At 44.3% G+C, this 26,280-nt stretch overlaps 1 protein-coding gene across 3 annotated transcripts in view; it reads right to left on the bottom strand.

The window, feature by feature from the left end:
- Positions 1-26,280, bottom strand: part of SCAPER (S-phase cyclin A associated protein in the ER) — a 104,524-nt gene that overhangs the window by 56,049 nt on the left and 22,195 nt on the right. For all 3 annotated transcript variants that reach the window (XM_063314259.1, XM_063314258.1, XM_063314257.1), the window contains 14 exons: positions 25,350-25,514; positions 20,068-20,326; positions 18,594-18,824; positions 17,852-18,022; positions 16,969-17,044; positions 16,683-16,800; positions 15,677-15,788; positions 13,967-14,107; positions 10,188-10,343; positions 9,573-9,715; positions 9,060-9,141; positions 8,097-8,249; positions 7,209-7,316; positions 1,680-1,816 (listed from right to left, as the gene is read on the bottom strand). In XM_063314259.1, the coding sequence (XP_063170329.1) occupies positions 1,680-1,816; positions 7,209-7,316; positions 8,097-8,249; positions 9,060-9,141; positions 9,573-9,715; positions 10,188-10,343; positions 13,967-14,107; positions 15,677-15,788; positions 16,683-16,800; positions 16,969-17,044; positions 17,852-18,022; positions 18,594-18,824; positions 20,068-20,326; positions 25,350-25,514 (2,052 nt within the window). The remainder of the gene's footprint in view (positions 1-1,679; positions 1,817-7,208; positions 7,317-8,096; positions 8,250-9,059; positions 9,142-9,572; positions 9,716-10,187; positions 10,344-13,966; positions 14,108-15,676; positions 15,789-16,682; positions 16,801-16,968; positions 17,045-17,851; positions 18,023-18,593; positions 18,825-20,067; positions 20,327-25,349; positions 25,515-26,280) is intronic.

The raw sequence follows: 26,280 nt of genomic DNA, 5'->3' as shown, positions 1-26,280 counted from the left end.
GGGGGAGAAAAGGTAATTGCCCCTCTAGGTACCCATCCTAGCCGTTTCCAATGTCAGTTAAACATCACTAAACCGATGGGGTGCGCTAGACAGACAGAATGGGAGGCTAAGCAGGGAGAAACAGATGCGAAAAGGATCTTTTAAGGCAAGGATAAAAAGATTGGCCGTTCTTCTAAGAGGAGAAAGGAAGAATTCTGAAGGAGACATGATGGGCTTAGCCAAACAGGCAGGGAAGTTGATTTTCAAGTTTGTCTGAAGACAGCACGACCTTAACTTCTGTATGTTTGACAAATATTTATTTTCCCTGAATACATGCTCTGGGGTATCCTTTCTCCCTGGCTTATCCCTTATGTCTTTCATACACCTCCCGATAACAGCTTTTTGATTAACCCAAGATACGGAGTGGTCAGCATTGTAGGAGGGAGGCTGTGTGGTGCAAAAAATCTGAAGGAGTCGGGTAGCACAGTGTCCAACTAACACATTTTATTAAAAAGCATAAGCATTTATAAGCTGCATTTGACTTTTTTCACACCAGGATGCTTCCCAGCCTCCTGGGAATAATAAGGGTTGAAGTCTAACCTTTTTTTTTTGAGAACTTGAGGTTGGGGAAGACGGTGCTATGCTATGAATCACTTCCCTTTATATTACAAAGTCCTACTGAATGTGGTGAACAAAGGTCTACCTATGCTGGAGGTAAAAAAAAAGAAAGAAAAATCCAACGTACTAAACTACCTGGAAGGTAAATCTTAATGCAAATTATTCCACGCCGTAAAGATGCCATTCAAAAAGCGGGAACGTCTGCTATCTCAGTACTCAGCCGTACAACGGAATTGCTAAACTCTACAAAAACACCCAAGAAAGTGAAATGCTGATTCAACAGGACCCTCTTCCACTGTGCCGGTATTTCATCGCTTAGTCGGGATTTCAACTAAGGGAAAGGAATCTAGGAAATAATTTAAAGCGTAACAATATCCGTGACAGCTGAGGCTGGAGAACTGATCCGAGGCCGAGCCTCATGATTCTCCGCACTCTGAAACTACGGCAGCTTGCTAGAGAAACGATGTGTGTCCTTTTGCTGCGATCCACAACTGTCACATTTGCAGCCCGTGACAAATGGCAGGTCTGACAACTCACTTTCCCTTTTAAGATATTTCTAACTTCCCTTGTTGCGGCAGGCAACAAAATTGATTAAACCCAGCCTGGGGATTTGACACTCCGGCCGACTCGCTTCTATTTGTTGATTACTATTGATTTTCTTTGATACTTCATTTTAAAAATCAATACCCAGGAAGAAAAATAGGCCTGGTTTAGACATACTTAAACCTACTATTGTGTGCTAGAAGGGGGCATCGTTTTGGCAGGGCTCTGGCGTCCAATTACGAAGAAAGCTCTTAACAGGTGAAAGCCAGGCTCTGGATCGATATGCCGTTTTCTTCCTCAATCAGAGAAAGTGGCCATAAATTAGACTCATCAGTGCTATTTTCAAGATGTTCCTAGAGCAAATAACTTCAAAGGGTTTTGCATTTTTTTAGACTTCCACAGCAATTTTTTTGAAGGGCAAAAATAAATAAAACTAGGCATTTTCATGCAAAAGAAGAAATACATATGTATGTATGTATACTGTATGTGTGTTTGTGTGTGTGTGTACAGTATAATTTCCCCCCCCCAAAAGCCAATACCTTGAGTTCATCCGCGCCTTTAGCTTCTTGGCTTTCTTTTTTGTTTTCTGCCTCTCTTCACCATCTTTTAAGGGCTCGACGGGGACTGAGTTTTCTATCACAATGTCCACAATGTACTTTTTTAATGACAGGTGCTCCTAGAAGAAGGAAGAAAGCCATGGGAACACAGAAAAGATTGCATCCTCCTTTTTCTTCTGTTTTTGCATCCCAAAAAGGAGCAACCTACTATTAAAAAGTTATGGGGTATTAAAAACTACCAGATGTTAGAATACATTTTAGCTTACAAGAGTTTTGTGCTGGCTGGGGAATTCTGGGAGTTGAAGTCCATACATCTTAAAGCTGCTGAGGTTGAGAAATACTGCTCTAAACTATCCAAGAGAAGTGGCAGAGCCAGCATTAGCTTCAGAGCCGTTCACAGAATCTAATGCAGTCCAGATGGCCCTATTAGTCTTTGCCGCGGATACAGCACCGCCAGTTCCTGTGCAATACTGGGAATGGCCACTAAGAACTAGATCATATCAGTTCTTGAAACCTAATGTGCACATCAGACAAGGAAAGAGAATTGGGGAGGGGAGAGGAAAACAAACCAGGGCAAGTTCAATTCTTAATGTTATGAGGAGCACTGAGGTCGCAGTTTGGGACAGGAAGTGCTGAAATGGAATCAAGTCTCAGCTGACACAACAGCATTGTATTTGAGACCTGGAGACCTTGAATTTCAGGCTTGGTGCCACCGCGGAGAGCACACTACGTAATACTTTATGGTGTGTGTATTTTAAACTGATCAAAAGCCATCTCATTTTGGATCAGTGGAGAAGAGCATGTGACAGTTGCAAGTCTCATCTATCCCTCTTGGCCTCCCATTTATGGTTAAAGGTAAAGGTAAAGGTTTCCCTTGACGTAAAGTCCAGTCGAATCCGACTCTAGGGGGCGGTGCTCATCTCCGTTTCTAAGCCATGGAGCCGGCGTTGTCATAGACACTTCCGGGTCATGTGGCCAGCATGACTCACGGAACGCCGTTACCTTCCCGCCGAAGCGGTACCTATTGATCTACTCACATTTGCATGTTTTCGAACTGCTAGGTGAGCAGGAGCTGGGACGAGCAACGGGAGCTCACCCCGCCGCGCGGTTTCGAACCGCCGACCTTCCGATCGGCAGCTCAGCGGTTTAACCCGCAGCGCCACCGCGTCCCTTCATTTATGGTTAAACAATACAAAATACATGAAATTATAAAGAGAGGGGTGGGGAATGGAAGAAAAGAGGCGTGGAATTGGAAGGAAAAGACCATATTAATGGCAATTCTCCATGTAAGATACTGAGATACTGAGCAGATAAAAAAGAGGGCCAGAAATGCAGATCTGCAGTAGATTAAGAATTCAAGTGTGCAATAAACGCTCATCTGCTGCTACCCACAATAGGCTGCAAGTTCAAATATGGAAAGAGAAATAAGGTCCTCAAGCTATAACAGGCTTACTAGACTCAAACAGATGCACATCAACAAAACTACCTTTACAAAACAGGAGGATGTCAAAACTGCTGACTCAGATGCAAGCTGGGAAGAACATAGCAAGAGGCCTTCTACTGGAGTGGAACATTCTTAGTTCTTCCGTGGTGATTACCTGCATGGACTAAGAGCATCAGGGCTTCAAACAGGAGCCCTAACCCTTAGAGAGGGGGAGGGGGAGATTCAATTCCCCTCCATTGAGCTAAGCTTTATCAACTAGCCAAGCCAAGAATAGAGCGGGTCCTCAAAAACAGCCCATTCTACGTCTGAGCAACCAACAGCCTGAATCAGCTGCCAGAGAAGAATGGGAGATGCTCCAGGAGAGTCCCACGTCCCCAATCCCTACTCTGCTGATAGCTGTAAGGCCATTTTCTGCCATTTACCGTGATGGCACTAAGAGGCCAGCCACTCCATCTTCTAGCAAGCTGCCACTGGCTTAAGGCCAGTGACGCTCCGTACACATCAGCAAAGCTCTTCCTAAAGCCGTCAGTTTGCATTAATCTTTGGTGGAACTGATCCCTATGACTTTTTTTTTCCTACCAGCAAAAGGAAGGAGAGATTAATCCACCCCTCTGAAATACATACTTTTGCCCGTTGTTAACTATAAGGTGACAATTCCTCCTCCATTTGTTCAGCAATAAATGATAAACATTCGGCCCACAAGGTGGAAATTCTGAATGGGGGCCGTCTCTTACTCCTCAAGTGTCTTCTCTCATCTAATCTGCAACTGAACGGGGCGGACGCCTCAACCGGAACAATAAGAACTCAACACTCATTCATCTCCTTTGCTCTCAGCAACGTGGCTGCAAACGATGGGAGGTTGTAGAAAATTCAAAAAGGGGGTTTCTCAGAGTTCTTGGTTTTCAACTGCAGCAGCCTGGATTAATCTCAAAGTTCATCTCTCCAGAAAGGAAGCAGAGTTCCCTCACTGCTTGGTGTCAAAGAAGAAACGAAAAGGGGGATTTTCACAGGGTGCAGATCTAAGATCTCAGGTTATGGGGGGAGAAAGATGTCCCACCACAGAAGCTTGGAGAGTATCGAATGTCAACAGCTCCTTGCAAAACTCATATTTTGCCATGCCATCTTAATGCGTCACCACCACTCCGAAGTTTCAGCCGTGCTTCTAATACTGGTAGCGAATGGATTGTTTTCAACATTCACAGACAGTTGCCCCGTGAACATTTTGCTTCTTGTCAACGCAGCTGAGTTCAGCCTCAAAAGAAGGGTTTCTGTGCGTCAGAAATGCTTCTGAGCCCTGAAGCATTATATGGTTCAAAAGGTTCTGACTGTCCTCCTATGGCTTTTATAATTCTGCAAGGCAGCTTTGCGGATGGACTGGTTTTCAGTTAAAACCATGGCTGAGGCCCAAAATGTCACATTCCACCTCCAAAGGACTTTTTATTTGAAAAGTAACCTGGCAGCCATGGCAGAAGCTGTTTTCCCCAATGTGACATTCCCTAGAAATGTTGGGATTAGAACTGGGAGTTACTGCCTGCTGTCCCAAAACATCTGGAGGGCACCAGGTTAAAGAAGGTGACCAGAACTTCTCTTGAGGTTTATGGCAGTTGTAAAATCAGGCCTCCTAGCAGATGGGGAGGGGGAGTTCACTGCGAGTAACAGAGGTCCCGAAGACCCTGGGAATGCATGGTCTTCCTAGCTAAATTGGTTTAATTTTTTATTTTATACAAACTACAATTGCGGAAGGCAATGTTTGGAATAACAGGAGATAAACCAGAATTTACCCAAGCAACCTGAGATATCTCAGTTCAAGGTCTGTCCGCTGATAAAAAGGTAATTGCCCTAAATATTCACACTGAAATCGAAAAGCCAAACCAGCCTAATACAGACTTTTGCACACTGATCTTACGGGAGAAAGATTTTCCTACTGAAGTCAATGAGACTGAAATCCCAGTGATCTGATGGGATGTTTTCATTGTTGGACTGGGACCTGCTCCTGTTAAACTCTCCATTCTCTCATAGTTTCGTTGGGAGGAAACACATTAATACTGGGCCCAGGTTGGCAATGGTCTGCACCCCTGAAGAGTCACAGCAATGTATCTTACAAAATCTAAGATGTCCTGGTTAGTAGCTAATGGTAAGATTCCATATCTGTGTGCACCTTTGTTTATTTTATTTATTTATTTAATTTCTATAGCCGCCCATCTCAACAAGTGACTCTGGGCGGCTTACAATAATAATAATAATAATAAAAAATCCTGAAAGGCTCTAAATAATTCTATTTGTCCATGTTAATCTAGGAAATGGTCACATTTTGACCTTTCAGAAACGATAATAATAATAAACTAGGATTTGAATTGTACACCATGATCTTTGTCAATAGGATTTTCTGATGATCAAGACAAATTCTTTGGTTCAGTAGGGAAACCCTGTCTCGCATTGACCTCTCCGATGAAGTTATTTTAGTTGCTTGGCAGGCAGCTATTAGCCATTCTGGGTTTAAAACAAAAATGTGTCAAAGATCAAGTGTATGTTATCTGAAGTGTCAAGTGCAGGAGGCTAAAGGTGAAATTTCATTAGGTCAGAGGTAGTATAAATAAAAATCTTATACATCAAAGAAGAAGGGTCATTTAATATGAAGACATCAGAGGTGAAAAGCAATAACTTTAAGTAGTAGTAGTGCATTCACCTATAGGTACCTTCATTGATTAAAAATAAAATGGGAAACAGAGGGAAGTAAAACTAAGCTGACCCACCCACATTACTTATTCCTGCATTTTGAAATTTTACTCTTATGTATACGAATCATAAATGTTGTTGTTCTAGTGGGATATAAATTTTGCCCAGAGCTGTACATAGTAAGAAAGACCAAATTACATTAGAATTTCTCATAATACTTCACGGACCATAACCGATTAAGCTAAAATAGCTCAACGAACAACAGAGTACTTCCAGATTCCAAGCAAAATGGTGCACATTCAGAAAAGGGTATGCCAAGAAAGGCACCAGGCTTTTAGGAAAATGAAAGGAACCCTTCTTCTGCTGCATACGTCCCACGGGAAAGAGGGATCATCGAACACAGGATTGGAAAACAAGGTTCTGTCCATGACCAAGATTTTATCTCAGCACTCCTTGAGGAACACCCAAGTGCTCGTGCATCACACCAAAAGATCCACTGACCAAACATCCATTCATGAATGAACCACAAGGGCATGTTAGTAGAATCCGCCAAGCCAACACCAAAGAAACAACAGCATAGCTTGCCACCGTGTGTTGGATCAGCCACGGAGTGCAGCATCTTACTTCCTGTAAAAAGTCACACTTCCAAAAAGCTCACAAAAGGCAGCTCCTAAACTTTCAGAAACACTTAAACTTCTGCTGCACCCAGCGATCTCCTGCTCTGAGCATGACAACATAGTATTGGTGGCTTCTGGCAGACTTGTCTTCCATGAATGCTTCTACTCTTCTCGCTGGCTATCTAGACCAGTGTTTGTCAACCTTGGCAACTTTAAGACGGGTGGACTTCAACTCCCAGAATTCCCCAGCCAGCCATGATCTAGACCTGTGGCCAACAACATATCTCCAAACCCCCAAATTAATTTATGTGCCGTGCAAAGGCCTTTTGTCCTAACAGTCAGAAATCACGCTGAGACAAGGAGTAGGTCTCTAGTGTTTATTACTGCTACATTAACAGAATCCTAACAAACTGAAGAAGCGTGGGAAAAATCCAGACAGATAAACCCCAAAGACTAAGGCAGGTCTGATCTGTGTCTCTTTGAATGGCTGCTTAATACCTCAGTACTACGCGTGCGTTTTCCACCCTGGATCGAGGCCCCCTCCTGCTCGCCATCATTACTCATGACACCTTTCTTTTGTTCGATCTGAATCTACTGCTGTCTGTTGCAGTAGATGCAATTTTCACAGTGTGACCCAAACTCTAATCTGCTGCCTTCTACACTGTGCTGGATTACAAATCCCTGAATCCTCAGGTGGTTGGGTAAAGGCTGTGCTAAGGTAACAGCCATTTCCTGTTCGATAGTAGAACTGGGAGAAAGAGAGAAAGGACTCACCACTTCTTCATCCGAGAGCTCTCGGCCTTGAATGCTGCTGTTTTCCCTCACCGCTTGTTGATGCTTCTTCCCCTTGATGTGGCTGAAGAGATATACCTCCGAGGAAATCTGAAAAGGGTGTGACATTTGCTCGGTTCGTTAGTGCAGAACACTGCAAATCCAGCCCTGCATGTAATGACTTGTCCAGCTGCTAGAACTGGATTGAAGGACCTGGCTGGCAAGGAGGAGATAGTTCTCCATTCTTCTTCAGCCAGCCTGCTCTTCCCTGGGCCAGCTGTTCAGGCACCCCTTCCCAACCAGCACCCTCCAGAATGTCAGCCTTTAGCTTTGCTGGTTGGGAAACTGCAATGAGCCAATCCCGCACAAGCATATTCCCATGTCTTGTCTTAGAGGACCACTGCAAGAAAGAAAGGGCGGAGGGCACACAAGGGCAGATCTACTCTCTCCTTCGAGTGATCCTCATCACAAAGGCAGTATGTGGGTAAGGCTAAGGAGGCCTCTGTGGCAGAGACGCTCTGGATCAAGAGGCGGTTCTACAGCGCTTGATGAATCTGTGGAATGGTTTGCGTGAAAAATAAAGCAGATGGGTCACAGGCAAGTGTCCTCCACCGCACCTTGCAGATGCAAGAACAAGGCTGAGAAAAGAGTGCCACTGCTAAAGGCAAGATAATGGAGATGTGACTTGGGATCTCCCCGTCCACAAATCACATCATGCTGCGATCATCATGCCATCAGACATGACATGGCAGATTAAATGACCAGTTTCCATTAACTGATCTGTTTTCAATTATTCTAAAGATCCTTTTAGAGTGCACAAGGCTTTGCATCCTTCTCTTGGTCACGAATCGCACTGCGCTGAGAACGCCGCCAGTCAGACGAGAATCTTACCAAAACGTTGCACAGCGAACACTGCTTCTTCCGCTCGTAGGGTGTGAGTTTAGGCGCGTAGTCTGTATTTGCGTGTCTCCCGCTGCTTAATTCGGCAGCTTTTTCTTTCCTCTGCTCTATCTGCTCCATGTGCCTCCGAATGCTCTCGTCGTGCTGCGGGCGATTGAAGGAGAAGAGGTGCAACCCTTTATTTGTTGAAAGGTTAACAGCGGGCCTGACAAGGTTCTGATATCAGATAAATGGAAAACGCAACTAGTTAGCTGCCTCTAGAAAACCCCAGTGATGGAAAAAGATGGGACACCTTCACAGTAATTAAACGGTAGGGCATCCCTCCAGATGTATTGCTTCCATCTCCCAGAATTCCCAGTCAGAGAATGGGTAGTCTGTTGGGGAATTCTGGGAGTTGTCTCCTCTACAACTGCCAGGCTGGGGTAAGCTGGCAAAAAGCTTGGGAAGATTCTTGACCTCCCTCTTTTCCTTCTGTCTCAACCCTTCCAAATAGTTCCACCTTCCAGACGCACTTTAGATAACACCACCTTCTCCATCTTTTTGGCTCTCTCTTTCCCACACATTATTACAAGTCATCTGCAGAATCAACGTGGGGCTGAAACAATCACGGTAAGGGTAACTTGACGCGGGGCTATATTCCAAAACAGCCAATGACTCCTAAGGGTGGCGACTGGGGCCAAACACTGAGAGGGGTAAGACCAGAAAGCAATTTTCCCAGGATTTGTTGAGAAAGGCCTTCTAAACCTGGCAGCCAAAAAAGACTAGGTTTTAACAAAAGACTAGGCAAAACCAAGAAAGATCTGCGGAACGTGGAAATGTCGATAGAAAGCGTTTATGTCTGGCATATTCTGCTGGCGTCTTGAATTTCTTTGATCCCAACTGCAGTGATATTACTTGGCTAATTAAAATAAGCTGAAAAAAATAGTTTTCTAGGGATGCAATTCTAGTCCATACCTTCAACTGGATCTTTTTCTGGAGCTCCTCCATGGCTTCTTGCTGAGCTGCAGTCAGGGCAGCGAGCCTCTCTTCCCGATCTCTATGCAAAAAGGGGAGACGTTGAAAAATTAAGGCCCTCGATGATATCAACACCTTCTCAAGAGTAGCAAAATCCATAGACTCATCTTGGGCATGCCCCCTTCCCTCCATTCATACAGTAGACCCAACTTATTCCAATGCCTTTGAGTGTGTTTCTAGTTTCTAGGGTTAAAGCAATTAAATGAATTTAGCATTTGCACATTCCATTTGCATGCATCTAGACCAGTGTTTCTCAACCTTGGCCACTTTAAGATGTGTGGACTTCAACTCCCAGAATTCTCCAGCCAGGATGCTGGCTGGGGAATTCTGGGAGTTGAAGTCCACACATCTTAAAGTAGCCAAGGCTGAGAAACACTGATCTAGCTAGACTCTTGGGCTGGGATTCAATAAAAACCTAGAGGCAGCAAAGTGGAAGTGGTTCACAATCGCTACCTGGCCCGTTCACGAGCTGCATCCTCCCGGGCTCTCTCCTTCTCCTGCCTCTGCTGCTCAATCCGAGCTTCCTGTTCTTTCCTCTTCATTAGCAACTCTTCTACCCGGGCCTGACGCTCAGCTTCCAAAGCTCTCTTCCGTTCCTATAGAGCAAACACTTCACTTCTTAAATATGGAAGTCGTAAATGGTTCGCACAAAGATAGAAGGAACAGAAAGTCTGGATGGGTGGATAGCAAGATAGAGAGAGATAGAGATAGAGATTAAGAGATAGAAAACGAGACAGAGAGAGAGAGAGACAGAGAGAGAGAGAGAGATCATCGTGTTGCGTTAGTTCCATGCAGGCTGACTCACCCTTAGGCGTGGAGGCTTAGAAGCAAATCCCTTCTCCCTGTTGCTTCCTAAATGTTTCAGAGCTCAGAAGCAGTTTGGAGTTAGAAGAAGAGAAGGAAGGGGAGGGGAAGGAAGGGAAAGGAAGGGACGGGAGGGGAGGGGAAGACAGGCTACCACAGCAGTGCTCAAAAGCAGCACACTAGTAAGGTCCAAAAAAGAAAAAAGAAAAAACCCGCCACCGAAGGCTCTTCCCCCCTTGTGGCTTTGGTGAGGTCAAGCAGTACCTGGACAGCTTCGTCGCGGGCCTGCTTCTCTTCCTGCCTTCGCTGGCGCTCCTCCTGCAATTCGCTCAGCCTTTGTTCGTATTCTTTGAGCTTGGACAAAACATCGTGGCGCTTATTCTGGGCTTCCAAAGTGTTTATGAATGCAATTTCATTCACCTGCCATGAAACCAAAGACGGAATGGGAACCCCAGTGACCACTATGAAAAACTGGATTAGAGCAAAATAAAATGACAGACAGTCTAGTTATACATCGGTCAGTCATTTGAAATCAAGCACAGGTAGTCCTCGCTTAATGACCGTTCGTTTAACAACAGTCCGAAGTTACGACAGCCTCAAAAAAAGTGCTTTACAACCTGTACTCACGCTTACGACTGTCGCAAAGCGTCGCGCCACCCCTGCAGTCATGTGATCGCAATTCGGGCACCTGGCAGCCGGCTCACATTTACGACCAGTTGCAGAGTCCTGCAGTCACATGATCGCAATCTGCGACCTGTTTTGCCAGTTTCTCGCAAAAAAGTCCATTGGGGAAGCTGGATTTGCTTAATGACCATCGTAAAAATGGTCATAAAATCAGGTCCAGTCATGTGGTGACTCACTTAATGACCACAGTGCTTAACAAACAATTTTCTGGTTCCTATTGTGGTTGTTAAGTGAGGACTACCTGTAATTTGGTTAACATAAGCCCTTTTCAATTATCCTTCTCTCATATGACTTCTTAGTCAGTCAAGAGATCTGCTGACATCCTAGAGGGCTTTTTCCTTCTTAGGTTCCTGGCCTTCTAGAACCTAGTTCCATCTTGCCTTCAAAATATGCTCGTCTCTTCGAAGTCTGAATTCTAGAGAAACAACTTCTTCCCTTACGACTGAAGAAGTGAAGTACTGCAAACATCCCTTCTGCTGTAATTCACTAAGCAGTTAACACTATGAGCAGTTTTACCATCCCAGGATCAAAACTAGCCATTAGTTGGACCTGCAGAAATCCCACTGCCACTTCAATAAATCATTGACTTTTTTTTTTTTTTAATCCACTCAATCGTGTCCGATTCTTGGAGGCTGCCTGGAAAATGTCCCTGCAGTTTTCTCGGCAAGGTTTTTCAGAGGTGGTCTGCCATTGCCTCCTTCCTAGAGCTGAGAGAGAGGGACTGGCCCAAGGCCACCCAGCTGGCTTTGTGCCCAAGACGGGACTAGAACTCACGGTCTCCCGGTTTCTAGCCTGGTGCCTTCACCACTACAGCGAACTGGCTCTCAAATGATTGATACCCATTCGCTTTCAGGAATAACTCTGGAAGGGTCACCCCAAAATAATTTTCTCCCAGCAAGGTCCCTTAGCATAACTGATGCTCTTAAAAGAAAAAAAAAAGCCACACTTTATAGAAGGACAGTAAAAGAAGATACTTTCCTATAGTTTCCCTACTGCTGAGTTATTTTCCTATCTCAGAATTTCAAGCGTCTCAGATTATGAGTCAGCAGTGGGGGCATTTTTAATGGTGAGAAGAAGCCTGGCGCAGAAGCTGGAAAAGCCTCCAGTTCTCGGAACAGTCAAAGAAAACGTGGGATTTGGCGAGACACAACAAAAGCTTCACTAAATTACTGGAAAGGGTTTCTGATCAGAGTTGCCGCTTCCCTACCGCCATATTCCCTAAGGGAAGCAGAGAAGGTCCGCGTGGGAATGAAAGAAATGCTTGTTAGGTCTCTAAGTCTGGAGCCCCGGGCTGGTGGGTTTTGAAGCAGGGAAGAGTTCAAGGGTGCTCAAGTCCTCAACCGTGTCACTGAGTCAAAGCAATTCGGGCAATATGTTTCCTTTCCATGCAAAAACGTCCCATAGCTGAATGTCTTCCTTCCCGAGGATCCCCCCCCCCTGACAACGAATTCTCTGGCCTGTGACAGAGAAATACCAACCCAGCTGTGCCTCCTGTCTCTTTCCCTGGGGTTTATAAAGCATCTTCAGTGACCCCCTATTCCATTCCACACTCAACTTGCTTCCTTCATTTGTCTTGCTCTTTAGCCCAAATCTGCAGAAGGGGAGCGCAAGGACAGAGAAAGATGTTTTCTACTTCTGCCCTGAGCTGGGTGCTGGATTCAGCAGCTAAATTGCCTCTTCTGGCTCTACGATTCTCAATTCTCACATGTCTTCTGCCTCCCTGCCCCACCATCTACCGGCATGTTAAACATCCCCAGATGAGTCAAACTTTCTGCTTTGTTTACCGAGTGGAGCACATTTGCAGGATGGATTTTGCAGCTCACTGAGCGGGCAGCAGTGGGAATTTAAGCGGGGGGGGGGGGAAGCTGAGAAAGTCATAGCCTTCTTTCCCTTTGCTCTGATCCCATGAGTTGCAATCTTGGGGAGAAAAGGGCCACTGATCTGGCACAGTTGAACCGATGCAATGCTTTAACACATCTGCTAAACGGGGAATTATGACAGGTTGATTTGTTAATCTGATTGCAGAGGTCGCCTGGGATTAAGAAAACAAGGGCCCACAGGTAAAACAAATGGCAGCAGCTCTAAGTGAGAGGCAGAAGCAGCCATCAGGCTAATGGACTTAGCCAACTGTGCTGTCTTATGGGCTTCCAAAGCATTAAAAAAAAGACTCTTCAAAAACAGCATGCAATGCACCCCTTCCCTTAAAATTCTCCATCCCCTGTTAAACTGAAAATCAGCCCTCACCATAGTACAAAATCATGCATACAAATCAATTCTCCACATCACAGTAATGATAATCAAATTTATAGGATGACTCTGCCGTACAGTTATCAATCTGACACAGGAAACCACTTAAAAAACAAAACAAAGCAGCAGCTCTGACTAAAGATGTCAAATGAAGCAAACATCGCCTTGGATCAGAAGAGTTGATCTCTCTAACAGAGTGGCTCTTCTGTCAAATCTAAGTGGCTGCACTTATTTCTATTTATTTCCCTTAAAAGAATTTGTGGGTTGTCTTAAAGGAACTAAAAACAGCAATAAAAATGACAGAGTTAAAACTGTGCCTCGGTGGAAACAGTTCATCAGCGGAAAGCAAGGCGTCACCATCCAGTGGCTGAAAAACACAGTTGGCCTTCAGAGTCTTCCTGAATGCTTCAGAAGAAGGGCCTTCACATTTCTACTCCACCGTTTTGAGGTAACATTGAAGACAAATAACTTCAAAAAGGCAAACAGGCTTTCAGACCAAGGACCACTGTTGCTGCAGCCCAGAACTGGAGAATGTACCAGTGACTTCTCTGAAAGGAAGATACCTAATCCAATTTCAGTGGATCAGGGCACACACATTTGGACCAAAGATATATTATGATTTCCACTGCTGGGCTCCTGATGAGCTTCCCAGAAACAGAAATACTGTTCTACTTGGCTATATCCTCCAAACCTGGAATACTGTATATCAAGACATAATGACTGCTGTGTCTTTCAGGCACAGTGCAGGCAAAAGTAAGAATCATATACTACTGGCAGGAGAAACCTACCTTTCTTTTGCAGCAAAGAATTGTTGATATTTGCGGATTGTCAACTAAGGCAAGGAAGAAGAGTTTCAAGCAATGCAAGTATATTTTTGTCAGCTGTGTATCGATAACAACGTTTTCCAGGCCCTTTTTAAAAAATTATCATCATGATTATTAATATTGACAGTATTGTTACCTCTTTTATGTTTTCTATAGTTTTCTTTGGGGAATTCGTTTAGCCTTAAACGTTGGGAAGCATCCAACAGGTAGCTCTGTTGTGGAAGCCGCAAGGAAATAATTAGGATCGTGTCCATAAGACGCAACCGGTTTCTGAGCTGAGCGGCCTACCTTAGCTTCCTCCTCTTGGGCTTTTTTGACAATTGCTTGCAACTGCACTTCGCGTTTGAACTCTGCGTGGAGCAATTTTTCCTCCATCATTCTTCGCCTCTGATCCAACAATTCTTCTTTCCATTTTTTCACATCTTTTTCCTGCAGAGGAGAATGAAGAGTCAAATAAGCCCCCAACCATTAAGCTTCCCAGCATCTTTCGTTGTGCAACTTTCCACCAATATCAATCGTGGTCGTGTTAATCATAATACGACACAGCAGGGGGACCCAACCTTCGGCTGCAAAGCTGTGGTGGTTCTCTTGCAGTTCTCACCTCATTTTAACTTTCAGTGCCAAAAGAGGACAAAAATATGAAATGCCTGGACGATAATCCTATGGATTGACTTTGACTAGTTTAATTATGCTTAAAATTAAATCTAAAGAGATAGAGTTTTCATCTCAGTCCCAGTCAGTTTCTGGAGTGCAACTCCCAGCACGCCCCTCAAAAGCCAATGTTGCCTGCTCCCAAATCCTTGCAATATAATGTTACATTTCTTGGACATGCTTTTTATCCCATCTCTTGCCAAAACTCCAATAAATACCCCTTGAAGTGCTACTGCAGGAAACACTGCTTGGCCTAATCAGGGAGCCGTCCAGCTCTAAGCGACACGGAGAAGAGCTTTTGAACTCTTTTGATCACACTCAAAGTAGATGCCACCTGCTCTAAGGAAGAGGGGAGGTAGTGAGAGATGTCATAAATCTCACAATATTTCAGGAGTTAGCAATCAATCCAAGTTTAATGCATGTCAACATTTTAAAAGCTTGTAATGTAACAGGACACAGAACAAGAGAAAAGATCTCACTCCACTTAATACAAGGGAAGCGAAATGAACTTTGCAACCCCTGGGCCTGTTTCCCAGCATCTTTCTCGGGCTCCAAAAAGGATTTGTGCAAAGTTGGATAGTGGGCGGGGCAAGAGGCTCAGAAGAGACCCTCCCTAGTTTCTCAGGTGGTAAAGGAGAAGGGGGAGGACTGCACTTTCAGACTTGCAAGATTCTGTCAATGTAGCCTTACAATAAAGTAGAATGAGCTCATCCGGTCGTGTTTCCTATCTGGTTTACCCCACATTGGCACATCTCCACCGTGAACAACGTACCCAAGCTGGACTCTGGGCACTCAAGACTTGAAAGCCACATATTTAGAAACCGACCCACTGACCTGGATTGACCGATGATCTTCCCATGAATGCCTTGAACCTTGGACTGTGACCTGACTTTGCTACTTTTCTACTGACTCCAGCTTGGATTCATCGCAGGCAAGCTCTCTCTTCCTTTAACCCATGCTGTTGGCCCCTACTTGTAAACCCTTTGCAATGCCAAGGAAACTTCTGAAGCCTTATCTCCATGGGCATGCTTGGCCTGGAACTGGACACCTTGTGCCAGCCAATTTCCCTCCTCCCTATTTGCAGCAATTTGCCTGATTTGGATGCTTTGCAGAAAGAGGGGCTGGGGCTGGGGTTGGGGTGGTCATCACTGCAAAGGTGGAGGAGAAAGGAAGCAAGGGACCAAGGGCTCGTTCCTCACCTCTGATCTCCTGTTTGGGGAGCATCTAAGAAGATTCTTTCCAGTGGCAATTTCTGGGCTTGGGGGCTCAAACCTTCTAGGAGTGTGATTCAAGGTGCAAATGAGATTCAATTGGGAGGGAATTAAAAAGGTGCCATGGCAGATTTACCCTTTCCATTAATTTCTGAAGCTTTAGAGTTTTCTCTTCACGGAGCTTCTCCCTCAGCTGTTGAGCCTTCATCTGCTTCTCTTCATGCTTTTTCTTCGATTCTGCAATTGTCCTTTGGAAAGAAACATCACAGAAAACTGAGAACCCAAAGAACGCGGAACCAGCTGAAAACCACAGGACTCCGCATTAACAGCACATATGGTTTAAAAATAGGGTGACAGCTTGGAGGGACTAACAGACGGTGCAAAGACAGCAGCTTCTCCTTCAGAGAATCCCTAGTTCGATCTTTGCCTTACAAGCACAATAGAAAGAAATGGTGTACAGTATCTGTATAATCTTACATTATTGTGTTAATAATCACTACAAAGGTGGTTCAAACGTAGGCAATAGAAAATTCCTGTTACTCCAAGTAGGCTGGAGTGCCCCCAGATATTTTGGATTTCAAGTCTCTGCAGCTCAATCAATAAGCAGTGCAAAATATCTGAAGGTTATGAAATACCGGGTTGCCTGCTCTAAAGGTCTTCTGCAAGGCAGGCTCGACTCCTGGTGACCTCATGGAGGCATCTATGTCGTTTTCTTGGCAGTAATACAAAAGTGGTCTGCTACTGCCTGAGGCTGGAATACCTTCCCAGTCTAACCTACAATTAAGGATTTTCTTATGATCTCCCATCTTGGTCATAACCAGGTCAAACCCTGATCAGCTTCTGAACCCAAACAAGGTTGGTCAGGGCTGCCAACTCCTGAGACAATACATCCCTGCTGACCGCACGTATAGCCCATGTGCTTTTCTCAGCAGTAATGCCTTCTTCTGGAATATTTTTTTCGGCTTCCCGATCTATCCTAAATCCAGCCTTGAAATTTCCTAGTGATCTCCCGTCCAAGCACCAGCACATCTGGATTGGCACAAAACTGTTCCCTGCCTTTTAATTGCCAGCATATTACTCATACAGATTCTGGTTCACAGTCATTCCCGAATAATGGAATCAAGTGCTTAAAAACTAAAGACCTCTTGCGAGAAGGAGAAGAAAGCTTCTCATGCATGTGTATCCCATGGCCCGGTGGGCGAGCTGGTTCTTCTTCCACTATGTCGCCCCAGGAATTATTTTGACGCCACGATTCACGAGCTGCAGAAAACCAGAGAATCGGGTTTTGAAGCAAAAGCTGGCCCAGAACCAGCATAACTGGCCATATTTGCACGCTGGCAATGGGAATGGTGCTCCCAAAATTAACTGTAAACGCTGGCTCCCTTAAATAGAATTGGGTCAGCTCTGGTTCCGGAAAAGGATCCGTACCTTCATAATCTGCCAGGACATCATTCCAGTCCATGGAAATGCCGCAGAAAGATATAGTCCCACTGCCCAGGCTGGCCTAAACATCCAGAGTGCAAAAGAGAAAAGAGAAAGACAGAATTTCAGATGCTCTCCAACAATGTAGAAGGAATTCCTTTTCAGCTTGCCACTCCCCACCTTCTGCAAAAAAGAACAGCAGCTATTATTATATGCACAGAATAATGGGCAACGGTGCCTTCTTTTCTCCCTCCCTTCGCCGCCCTTTTAAAGCAGCGTTATCGATCGAAAAAGAGATTCAGCCCAGTTGGGACCCAACAGGAAAACTTGTTCAGCTCTATGAGAACAAGCGATGGTGCATTCACAGAGCTGCCCCGCATCTCTATACCTCCTTTGCAACTGTGCGGATAACTCCGCTGTAAAGATGGGGAACAAGCTAGGATCTTAACCTATGTTTTGGCTTGTTTTGCTCATCACAATTCAGACCATTCCCCACATTTGAAATGGTAGGGGACTGGGCAAAAGGGAACTTTGTGACTGCTTCTTCTCATAGGGGAACGAGGGGTTCTCCTCAATCTCCTGTTTCTGATGGTCCTCTGTCTTCCCCTAAATGGTCCTGGTTCCTTGTAAACCAGAATCTCAGGCGTTCTGCATGATTTTTCTAGCTGGAAAACAAGCAGTTAATTTTTACACTGCTCAAAAGGGAAACCTCAAGATTCAGAATACTTCTGTATATTTATTCTGGCTCACGTTTTACAAAGTAAGTGCCCAGCTATCCTTCAATGTCAAGAAGTATACAAAAGCCGAGCATTGTATTTTCAAGTCTAACTTTGCCTAGAAAAATAGCAGTTCAATCAACGTCAGCTTCCCCAACAAGCAGAAAGCTCACAGAGAAGTCACTGTCGTTGTCCGTTTCTAGGTTGATGTCGGTGTTCTCCTCTGCTTCAATCTCTCTCGTCAACTGCTCTTCTTCTGCAATGGCGCTCGCAATGGCCTCTTCGTTGGCTTTTTCCAAGCGATCTGCTAACTCCTCTTTTTTAGCAAGCACCTCTGCCATGGACTAAAGAAGGGAAACTAAGATCAGAAACCAGACTGGGAAGTCTGAAAACACTTTCCAGGTAAGGATCACTGCTATCCCCTAAACTTTACGGTTTCTGACCCAGTGAAACATCTGCTCTATGACTCAAGAGCTCAGAATGGTGAGAAGACCTAGAAGAAGGAACAATATTTATCACTGACAAGTAATGGGAGTTAGTGTGGGCTAAACAACTGGGAACATCAATTATACCAGACGAATACTGAGTAGACAAATTAGAGAAATACTTCAACTGAAACTGAGTAGATCACTTCTGCACAGGACTAATCTCTTCAGCTTCGGAAGAACAGTATGGTCTATTACTGGATTTGCTAAAAAAAGACAATGGATTCTTCTAGGTCTGCCTTCTAGGCCCGATCACCAATTCTACCATGGGCACTCCCACCCCGTGCACATGAGGACCAGCATCCTTCTCCGTGCAAAGCGGATAGGTCTAAGTAGGAGGAGCTGATAATCATTAACTGCATGCAGCAGTGGTTTTTTTTTTTTTGTGGACTCATATTTAGGACCCCTCTGTGTAGATGAAGGCGTTTACATTTGAAATATCGGCAGGATCCATTTCGCTTTCACTCTTGGTTTTTTCTGCTTCGCTCCCTTCATCACATTTTGAAACGATGGAGGTCGTGTCATCCGCTGCTGGACTCTTGGAGTTGCAATCAACATCTATGAGAACAAGCGGCACTTCGGAAGACGGTTGCAAAGGTCCACCTGACAAGCCAATGTTCTCCTCAGAGACCCTGATGTCTTCAAACACACGGGCTGTGAACTAATATGTGATAGATGGATAGATAAGCGGTGGAGAGACTCAAAGGAACCACACCCATGCATTTTGCTCAAGGCAATTTAGTCCTTTATCTCCTTCTCTCTCCTTCTCTCACTTTTCTTTCTTCCGTCATTCCCCATAGTTAAAGGAGATTCCCTTTCTGGTGAGCTTTTAACATCTGACTTCCAACGCTCCCTCCCCTGCCCCAGACTCATTGAAATATGGTTATATATAATCAAATGCATCAACAGAGTAACATGTCCCACTTAACACAAACTTTTTGAAGAGGATCTTTCAGCATCCTTCTGAAATATATACTTGCAAAAGGAAATCCATGTCTAATAAAATATGTATAGCCCCATGAATCAAAAGGAAGGCAGCAATGCTTTGCTGTTTAATACTTGAAAGGAAAGCTCATAAAAATAGAGTATTCTGCTTCTTATCTAATAAAAATGCTTCAGAAAAAGCACTGCTTCAGCAGCAGAAAATGAAAATTAGCTTGCAAGTCACAAGAAAAATTATAGAAAATACAACAATATGGGCAGAGGATTCTGAAAAATGGTTTATTCTGGGCTCTCTGCTGGTATGTTTCCCAGTTCAATTCAGATTGCTGGTAGTAATTTTTTTAAAAATCTTAAATCATTTAGAACCAGGTTATTTAAAGGCCTGCTTACACCACTATGAACCAAACAGAGATCAGCCATCAGAATCCACCATTTCCCTCCCATTTGGCTGAGGCAGCTATAAATAACTCTCAACTTTTGGTGTGAGGCTCAAATTATCCTATTTTGGACACATTAAGTGAAGACCCAGCTCTCTGGAGAAGGCTCTAATGCTGGGAAAGGTGGAAGGAAAGAGAAGAAGAGGATGACCAGCAGCAAGGTAGATGTTACAGTGGTGATAGGTACATAAATAGAAGACCTGTAGGAGCAGGTTGAGGACAGAACCTCCTGGAGACAATCTATCCATGTGGTCACTAAGAGTCAACACCAACTTGATGGCATATAATTAATCTAATGCAATTGCCAAGTAAGCTCATAACCAGACAGAACACCACCAACACAGCAGCATTCGTGGAGATCCACCAAAAACATCTGCACAACCACCAAACAAAACTGGTGTGTGGTCCAGACTAAGATAACCTTAGTTGGTGAAAAACATCTGCCTCAACTGAACCGGAGAAAATCTTCCGCAACTCTTACAGCCGATCGGCATTTGTAAAAAATGCAGATTAAATTATGCTTACCTGAGTCCTTTCAGCAAGCGGGTGTTCACACTGATGGCAAGAATCTTTCAGGACGGGATCTGTATTTTTGGATATGCAGTCTCCACCTAACGAACCCTTCTGTTTATTTACCAGTGGATGAAGAATTAAGTTTTCTTTGTCACTGTCATCCTTAAACCGTAATAATTCTGCAGACGAAGTGGCTTTTGGGACTAAAGCAGAAGATTTGGATCTCACTGGCCTCCCACGCTGGACCGTCTCCCAGCCTTCAGCATCCCTCCTCTCTACATCGAATCATTGAATAGCCAACCGAGAAATCAGAAGGAAAACTTAGTAGTGGAAACAGAGTTACATAAAAAAAAAATCTTCAGCAATATTTTGCCTTCACTGTTGTTAGACAAGAGGGTAAAAATGAACATAGTTGTGCAGTCGGTACGCACTAAAACTACTTTCCTCTTGAAAACAGTTTCAGGGGGACCGCACACACGAACCAAGACTCTAGAAACACATTTTTGGCAAACAGGAGAAATTGCCTTACCTAGTTTACATCCACTACCCCAGCTATCGTTCCGTTAACAGACCAACACTGCATTTGAAAATGTAGAGGGGATAATTGGTTTTGCTTTAAAAATGAACACAAAGCAATAAAGAGGCCAATGTTACCTTGAAGATGAACAGACCTGCTACAGCCTCATTTCTTAATATAACGGAACCACTTTCCCCAACCTGTGTTTTTCCAAGTATTTTGGATCATACCTCCCATACCCCTGAATTATAGCTACCCTGTCTGAGGCTCAGGGCAGGCAGAACCCAGAACCTCTTGAGGGACCCAAGTATGGTGGGGGCAGGGGGGGGAAGGCTGGCCATTGGACATCCCAACCTAATGACACAGACTTGCATCTATGGAGTTAAGAAAAATAAGCACTGGCAAACACAGATTCAATCATGAAGTCCTAAAATAGGAAGGACCCAGGGAGACCGAGTCCAATTCTCTTCCATGTAGAAATCCTTAACAGATGCTTCATAGACTGTGGTGGCCAACACTGGACAGAAGACTCCAGGCTGAGTCTGATCAGTGTAGAACGGTTTGTTTCTCTTATTCTTCCGATTTGAAAGAAAGGAATTTCTAGCAACTGCTTCAGTAGCAAGGTTGGGCAGATGGAAAAAGGAAAGAGAGGAAGAGATTCTCCTTCTAATTTGGAGAAAACAGTAGAGAGCCATACTCATTTAGAAAGGCAAAAGAACCCAGCCCTTCACAAAATCCACAAGGTTCATCTTCTGACAGGTATCGCCTATTTAGCCAAGGCAAGACCCTCGTCTGACTCCAACTGCTATTTTAAATAGGATTCGAAGATGACCCAACAGTACATGAGAGAGGGGGGGTGTCCATGACATGGCCACATATTGCAACCCAGAAGCCAGCATTCCAAAAAGAAAGGCAACACACTTTATCCTCCCCTGGATATCGCAAGCTGGATTTAGTTACTTGCCCAGTTTTGTCCATGAATAATTCACGGGATTATTTTGACAATTCTCTAACCACACTTGAGCTTCCCACTCTCTGCTTCCTCTTGTATTACATGGAAGTGACAAACCATCTGTTTCTCTGAGCCCCCACCCTGCCTAAAAGCCATTTAGACGTTATGCCTTTCAAATGAGTCCATCTGGAAGAACTGTCCTGTAACCTTATTAGTGACAGGAGCAGGACCAAGTCACAGGAGACCTGCTGAACTGTGGGTTCCTTCAACTCAAACATCGATTTAAAAGGGACTCGTTCTTCTGAGTGCATACTGTTAGCTTCTTCCCTTCTTGCTGAAACAGCCTCCTTGCAGTCAGTGAGTATATATCAAGGAGAGGGTCCTCAGCTTGACTGGGGGGGGGTAATTTTCATTAGTAACTATAAAATGATGCAGATCTGCTCTTCCTGCTGGACCCCAAATTGATAGGGTACAGAGGTGCAGCAACAGTCCTCATATTTGTTGAGCACCAAAGCTGCAATTCTGAACTCATATAGTTTGGAGTCTGTGTACATAGGATTGTGCTATACGAAACTAAAAATGTAAACACTGCATACAGTGCAGTTAGATTACATAATTATCCTTGGTGTTTAAAAAAAAAGGCTCACAGATTCTAACTACTCATCCTGTGCTACCCATCCTACCTATCCACAGAAAAACACTTGAAATGAAACCCCAAATCTGAAAAATATCCCGGCACTACTGATAAACTCCAAGAAACAGCAGTAAAAAGAAACATCGCAGCTCAGTTCCAATGGCAGGCAACTTGATTAACTTTATCTCCCTTTTGACCTAACTGGTGGATAATTTAATTCAAGCGTTAACTTACAATAAGTTCATTAAAAACAACAGCAACCCTACAATGGCTGAGTAACCAAGCACTTGGATACAGAAAGGTGCATGATAAACCTTGATATCTTCAGGTGGGGCTGGAAGGGAGGGAGGGAAAAATAAGGAGGGAGGAAGGAAGGAAGGGAGAAATAGGGAGGGAGGGAGGGAAGGAAGGAAGGAGAAGTAGGGAGAAACAGGGAAGGAAGGAAGGAAGGAAGGAAGGAATAGGGAAGGAAGGAAGGGAGAAATAGGGAAGGAAAGGAGAGTGGGAGGGAGGGAGGGGATCAAAGGAAACAAAGATTTGGAAGGATCTCTCAAACCTTCAGAATGATGAGCTAAACTGATCTGGTTTCAGACAAAAAAGCAGTTTACTAAACAGACATGTAGTATCAAAGATCCTAATGCTTCATATACTTCTGCTCTGTGATTACTCTGCATGCCATCTCAAAAAGAGAATGGCATATTTCAAAAAGATACAGGAAACGGTACCCAACCTTTCCGAGAGGCTGGACACAGTCTCCTGGATGAAAGGCTTAATCACTGGAAGTTTGGAAAGATGACAGGCACATTGATAAAAAAATTAGGGAGGGTGTGGAGAAAGAAGAGGGAAAGGGCCTTTCACCACCCCTTGTGCTATCACGACTTTGAATTGCTCAAGGAAATCGCCTGGTTAGGGAAGGATGCTCAATGCATTCAGGAAGGGGTTAACCTTTGAACGCAGCGAGGCTCATTTGTGACAGCGAGGGGGTTGCATTGTTAACCTCTCAAAATGCTCCGGCCTTCCAGTATAATGATCTTTCAACCAGAGACATATTTTGAGCAAAAGAAACAACAACAGGATTAGGGGTTGCCTATATTCAAAGAGCAAGCCATCCATTATCGCTTTTAGGCATAGTTCTGTTCCCTTCAGTTGCCGCACATCCTATCAGCTTTGTCTTGAAGACTTTAGCTAAACACGCCTCTACTGGGGCCACTTGTAAGCTTCGAATACTCTGAAACTCAAAACCTTTCTGAGCTGTTCTTTAAGTAGCGGTCCCGGACAGTGATGTTTAAAAAGCAGAGAGGTTTTTCTTTGGAAAGAAAAAGGATCTTTTCTTTTTCTCTTCCTCTCTCTCTTTCACTTCCCCAAATTAATTCCACAGAGTTTTTTTTTTAGGTTCTGTTATTGGTCAATGTAAGGAAAAGAAAACAGAAAGGAGTCTTGGGGGCATCTTTTATTTTATTTATTTATTTATTTATCACCACCCATCTTTTCAAATTGAACAGATTTATCATGGCACATAAACTTGCGCGGACTAGAAGTTATGCCACAATAAACCTGGCAGTTTTGGGGAAAAGTGCCCCAAGACTCTTGAAAGAGGACGACGGCAGGGAAGACAGAACAAATTCCTCTAAAATTGTTAAATGGCATTTCTAGGTGGATCACGGAGTCTAAAGTTCATTACCCCTGTTTTTAACGAGTGAACGCACACAGTTAACCGCAGCACAAAACACTAAGATAAGCTTGTCCTGTCCTTATTTGCTAGGGTTAACCCCTGATAAAGGATTGACCCTATTTTTAACGTTGGTATTGTGACTGTTGTATTTTGCCTTCTGAGGGAGCCTGGTTCAAATCAGCAGCATGACATCTTAAAGCTGTCACCTTTTCAAACAAAGCTCACACCCCAGTACTGATTGGCACCCACTTTGGCTTCTTGTGCACACATGGGTATAATTCCACACACAGGAACACCGAGGCCCCACGGGCTGTACACGTCTGCCCCTTTGCCCACTGCAGCTGCTGCAGTATCACTGAAGGTCCACAATTTTTTTCCTGATGGACCTCTGATGAAGAGAACCACCGTCCACTTGGCTCCTTCGTGAATGGAGAGTGAGCCTCGTGCATCCAAGACACTGCAAGAGGCAGAAGAGGGGGAAGAAACTCGGGGAAGCGGGGCTTGGCACAGGAACCAGTGTGCGACGAGGCACATCCTACTTTTATCTTTGAAACATGAGAGAATATGGAGCAAAGGTTGGGAGGGTTTTTTTGACAGCTTAATGCAAACACCTCCAGTCCCTCGAAAGGAAATTATGGCCAGGTTAGCAAAGAGAATGTTGAACCTTTTAGACACAGTGCTGAAGTATCCTTAAGAGCTGTGAGAACTAGCCGTTCTGGGCAGTGGCTTGATCTTGATGGCCTAAACGGTCCCTTCCAAGTCTTCTATTCCAGGATCTTATCTCACATTCTGTGTCCAGCAGCAAGGCTGTGAGAAGTCTGGAAGTTCTGGCTTCTGTTTTAGATTAAGTATGGCTTACCAGGCAAACTGTAGTTAATCTTAGCTATGAATACTGGAAACTACCCAATTTTAAAACCATATTTTATGAAGTCGGGTCATTTTCTCTAGTGATAGTTAAGATGTTTAGAGTTTGGACAGTATGATAAATAGGGGCTAATCTGAAACAGAAGAGGAAACAGCTCCTTTTCTTCCCCCAGTGCAACTGGAGGAGAAGGCCAGGGGGAAGGCATAAGGCTAGAGCAGCCTTTCTCAGCTTTCTGATCCTGGAGGAACCCATGAAATACTTTTCAGGCCCGGGGAACCCCTGCACATTCAGGCTCCAATATAGGCCGGAAGTTACAAAATTACGATATTCATTTCATGTGTAGGCCTGCGTATATGGATGAACAGGGTCCTTAAATTAAACATAAAGAATGAGACTTACCTCTTTAAGGTGAAGTTGCCCAAACTTGGAATAATTTTTTAGATAAATTGGGATCTCCCAGGGAACCCCAAGGGACCTCTCGCGGAACCCCAGGGCGACACGGAACCCAGTTTGAGAAACCCCAGACTAGAGATGGCTACTGTGTTTTCTCTTTTAGTATGATGTCCGAAATGCAGCCTTTATCTCATTGCACAGCTTGCTTTGAAAGACTGGGTTATCAAAACAATCCTGCCTAAATTGGAAAGGTAAAGAAACTTGCCATTTCTGCGGGATGGCTTCTGTGCTGCAGTTGGAACGTGGGCCTGCGTGGCTACCTCCTCTGAATGGGGAGCTGTTCCTGGATGGTTTGCTTTCACTTTGTCTGCCCAGCTGACCCCAGAGGGAGTCAGACGATTAGAAGTAACCGTTGCAGGAGGTGCTCTAAGAGAAGAAAAAGCCATTAAAGCCATTTGCCATTTTCTACCCTGCTTTGACTTCTGCTGACTACTCTTGATCAACCTGGTCACCAAAAATCTCCACCAAAGCCAGCCCTGAGCACACAACTGGGCGAGGTTGACCTGAAAGGTGGTCAAGGCAAGACATAGTCACACAACTGCTTTATCACATGGAGGGGACGGCTGTCCAACTGCACAGAAAGTGCACCAGAAACCTAAAGATTATACAGTACTTGTGCAGATCACACCCCAGAGCAGTGGTAAACAAAATCATTGAGATTTGCTAAACGTTCGTGCAAAAACTCAGTGCCTCCTGCCTCTTTCCAGAAATACTTCTTTTTCATCTATTTCTCCAGTGCAAGATGTCAGCAAAAAAGAAACAGAGTGATAGAGCTTCTTTCCTTGGGGCCAAGATCACGTTTAGATTTTGGGCCACCAAGGGTTTCCTTGCACTCTCAACTGTCCATGTGCCAAGCCAGGGGTGCTTATAAAATTGAAAAGAATTCCAACTCTTGCTAGTGAGCACTAGCAGAAATCAAAACAGGGCCACAGGTTTGGAAGAGCCCTGAGATTTGCAGAGGTCCAAAATCATCATAATCATAATAATATTGGTTCTGCTGCCTCGCTTGGGGAGGAGAGGGGAATAGATCTACACGGGGATGGCTGCTATAGACCACTCCTCCCATGCTTGGACTGTTTTAGATTCTTTTGCCACTTGGACTTTTTTATTTTTTACTCTTATTTATATTATT

The sequence above is a fragment of the Candoia aspera genome, chromosome 13 (genome assembly GCF_035149785.1).
Source record: "Candoia aspera isolate rCanAsp1 chromosome 13, rCanAsp1.hap2, whole genome shotgun sequence".
Taxonomy (NCBI): domain Eukaryota; kingdom Metazoa; phylum Chordata; class Lepidosauria; order Squamata; family Boidae; genus Candoia; species Candoia aspera.
This window is presented reverse-complemented; position numbering and strand designations above follow the sequence as displayed.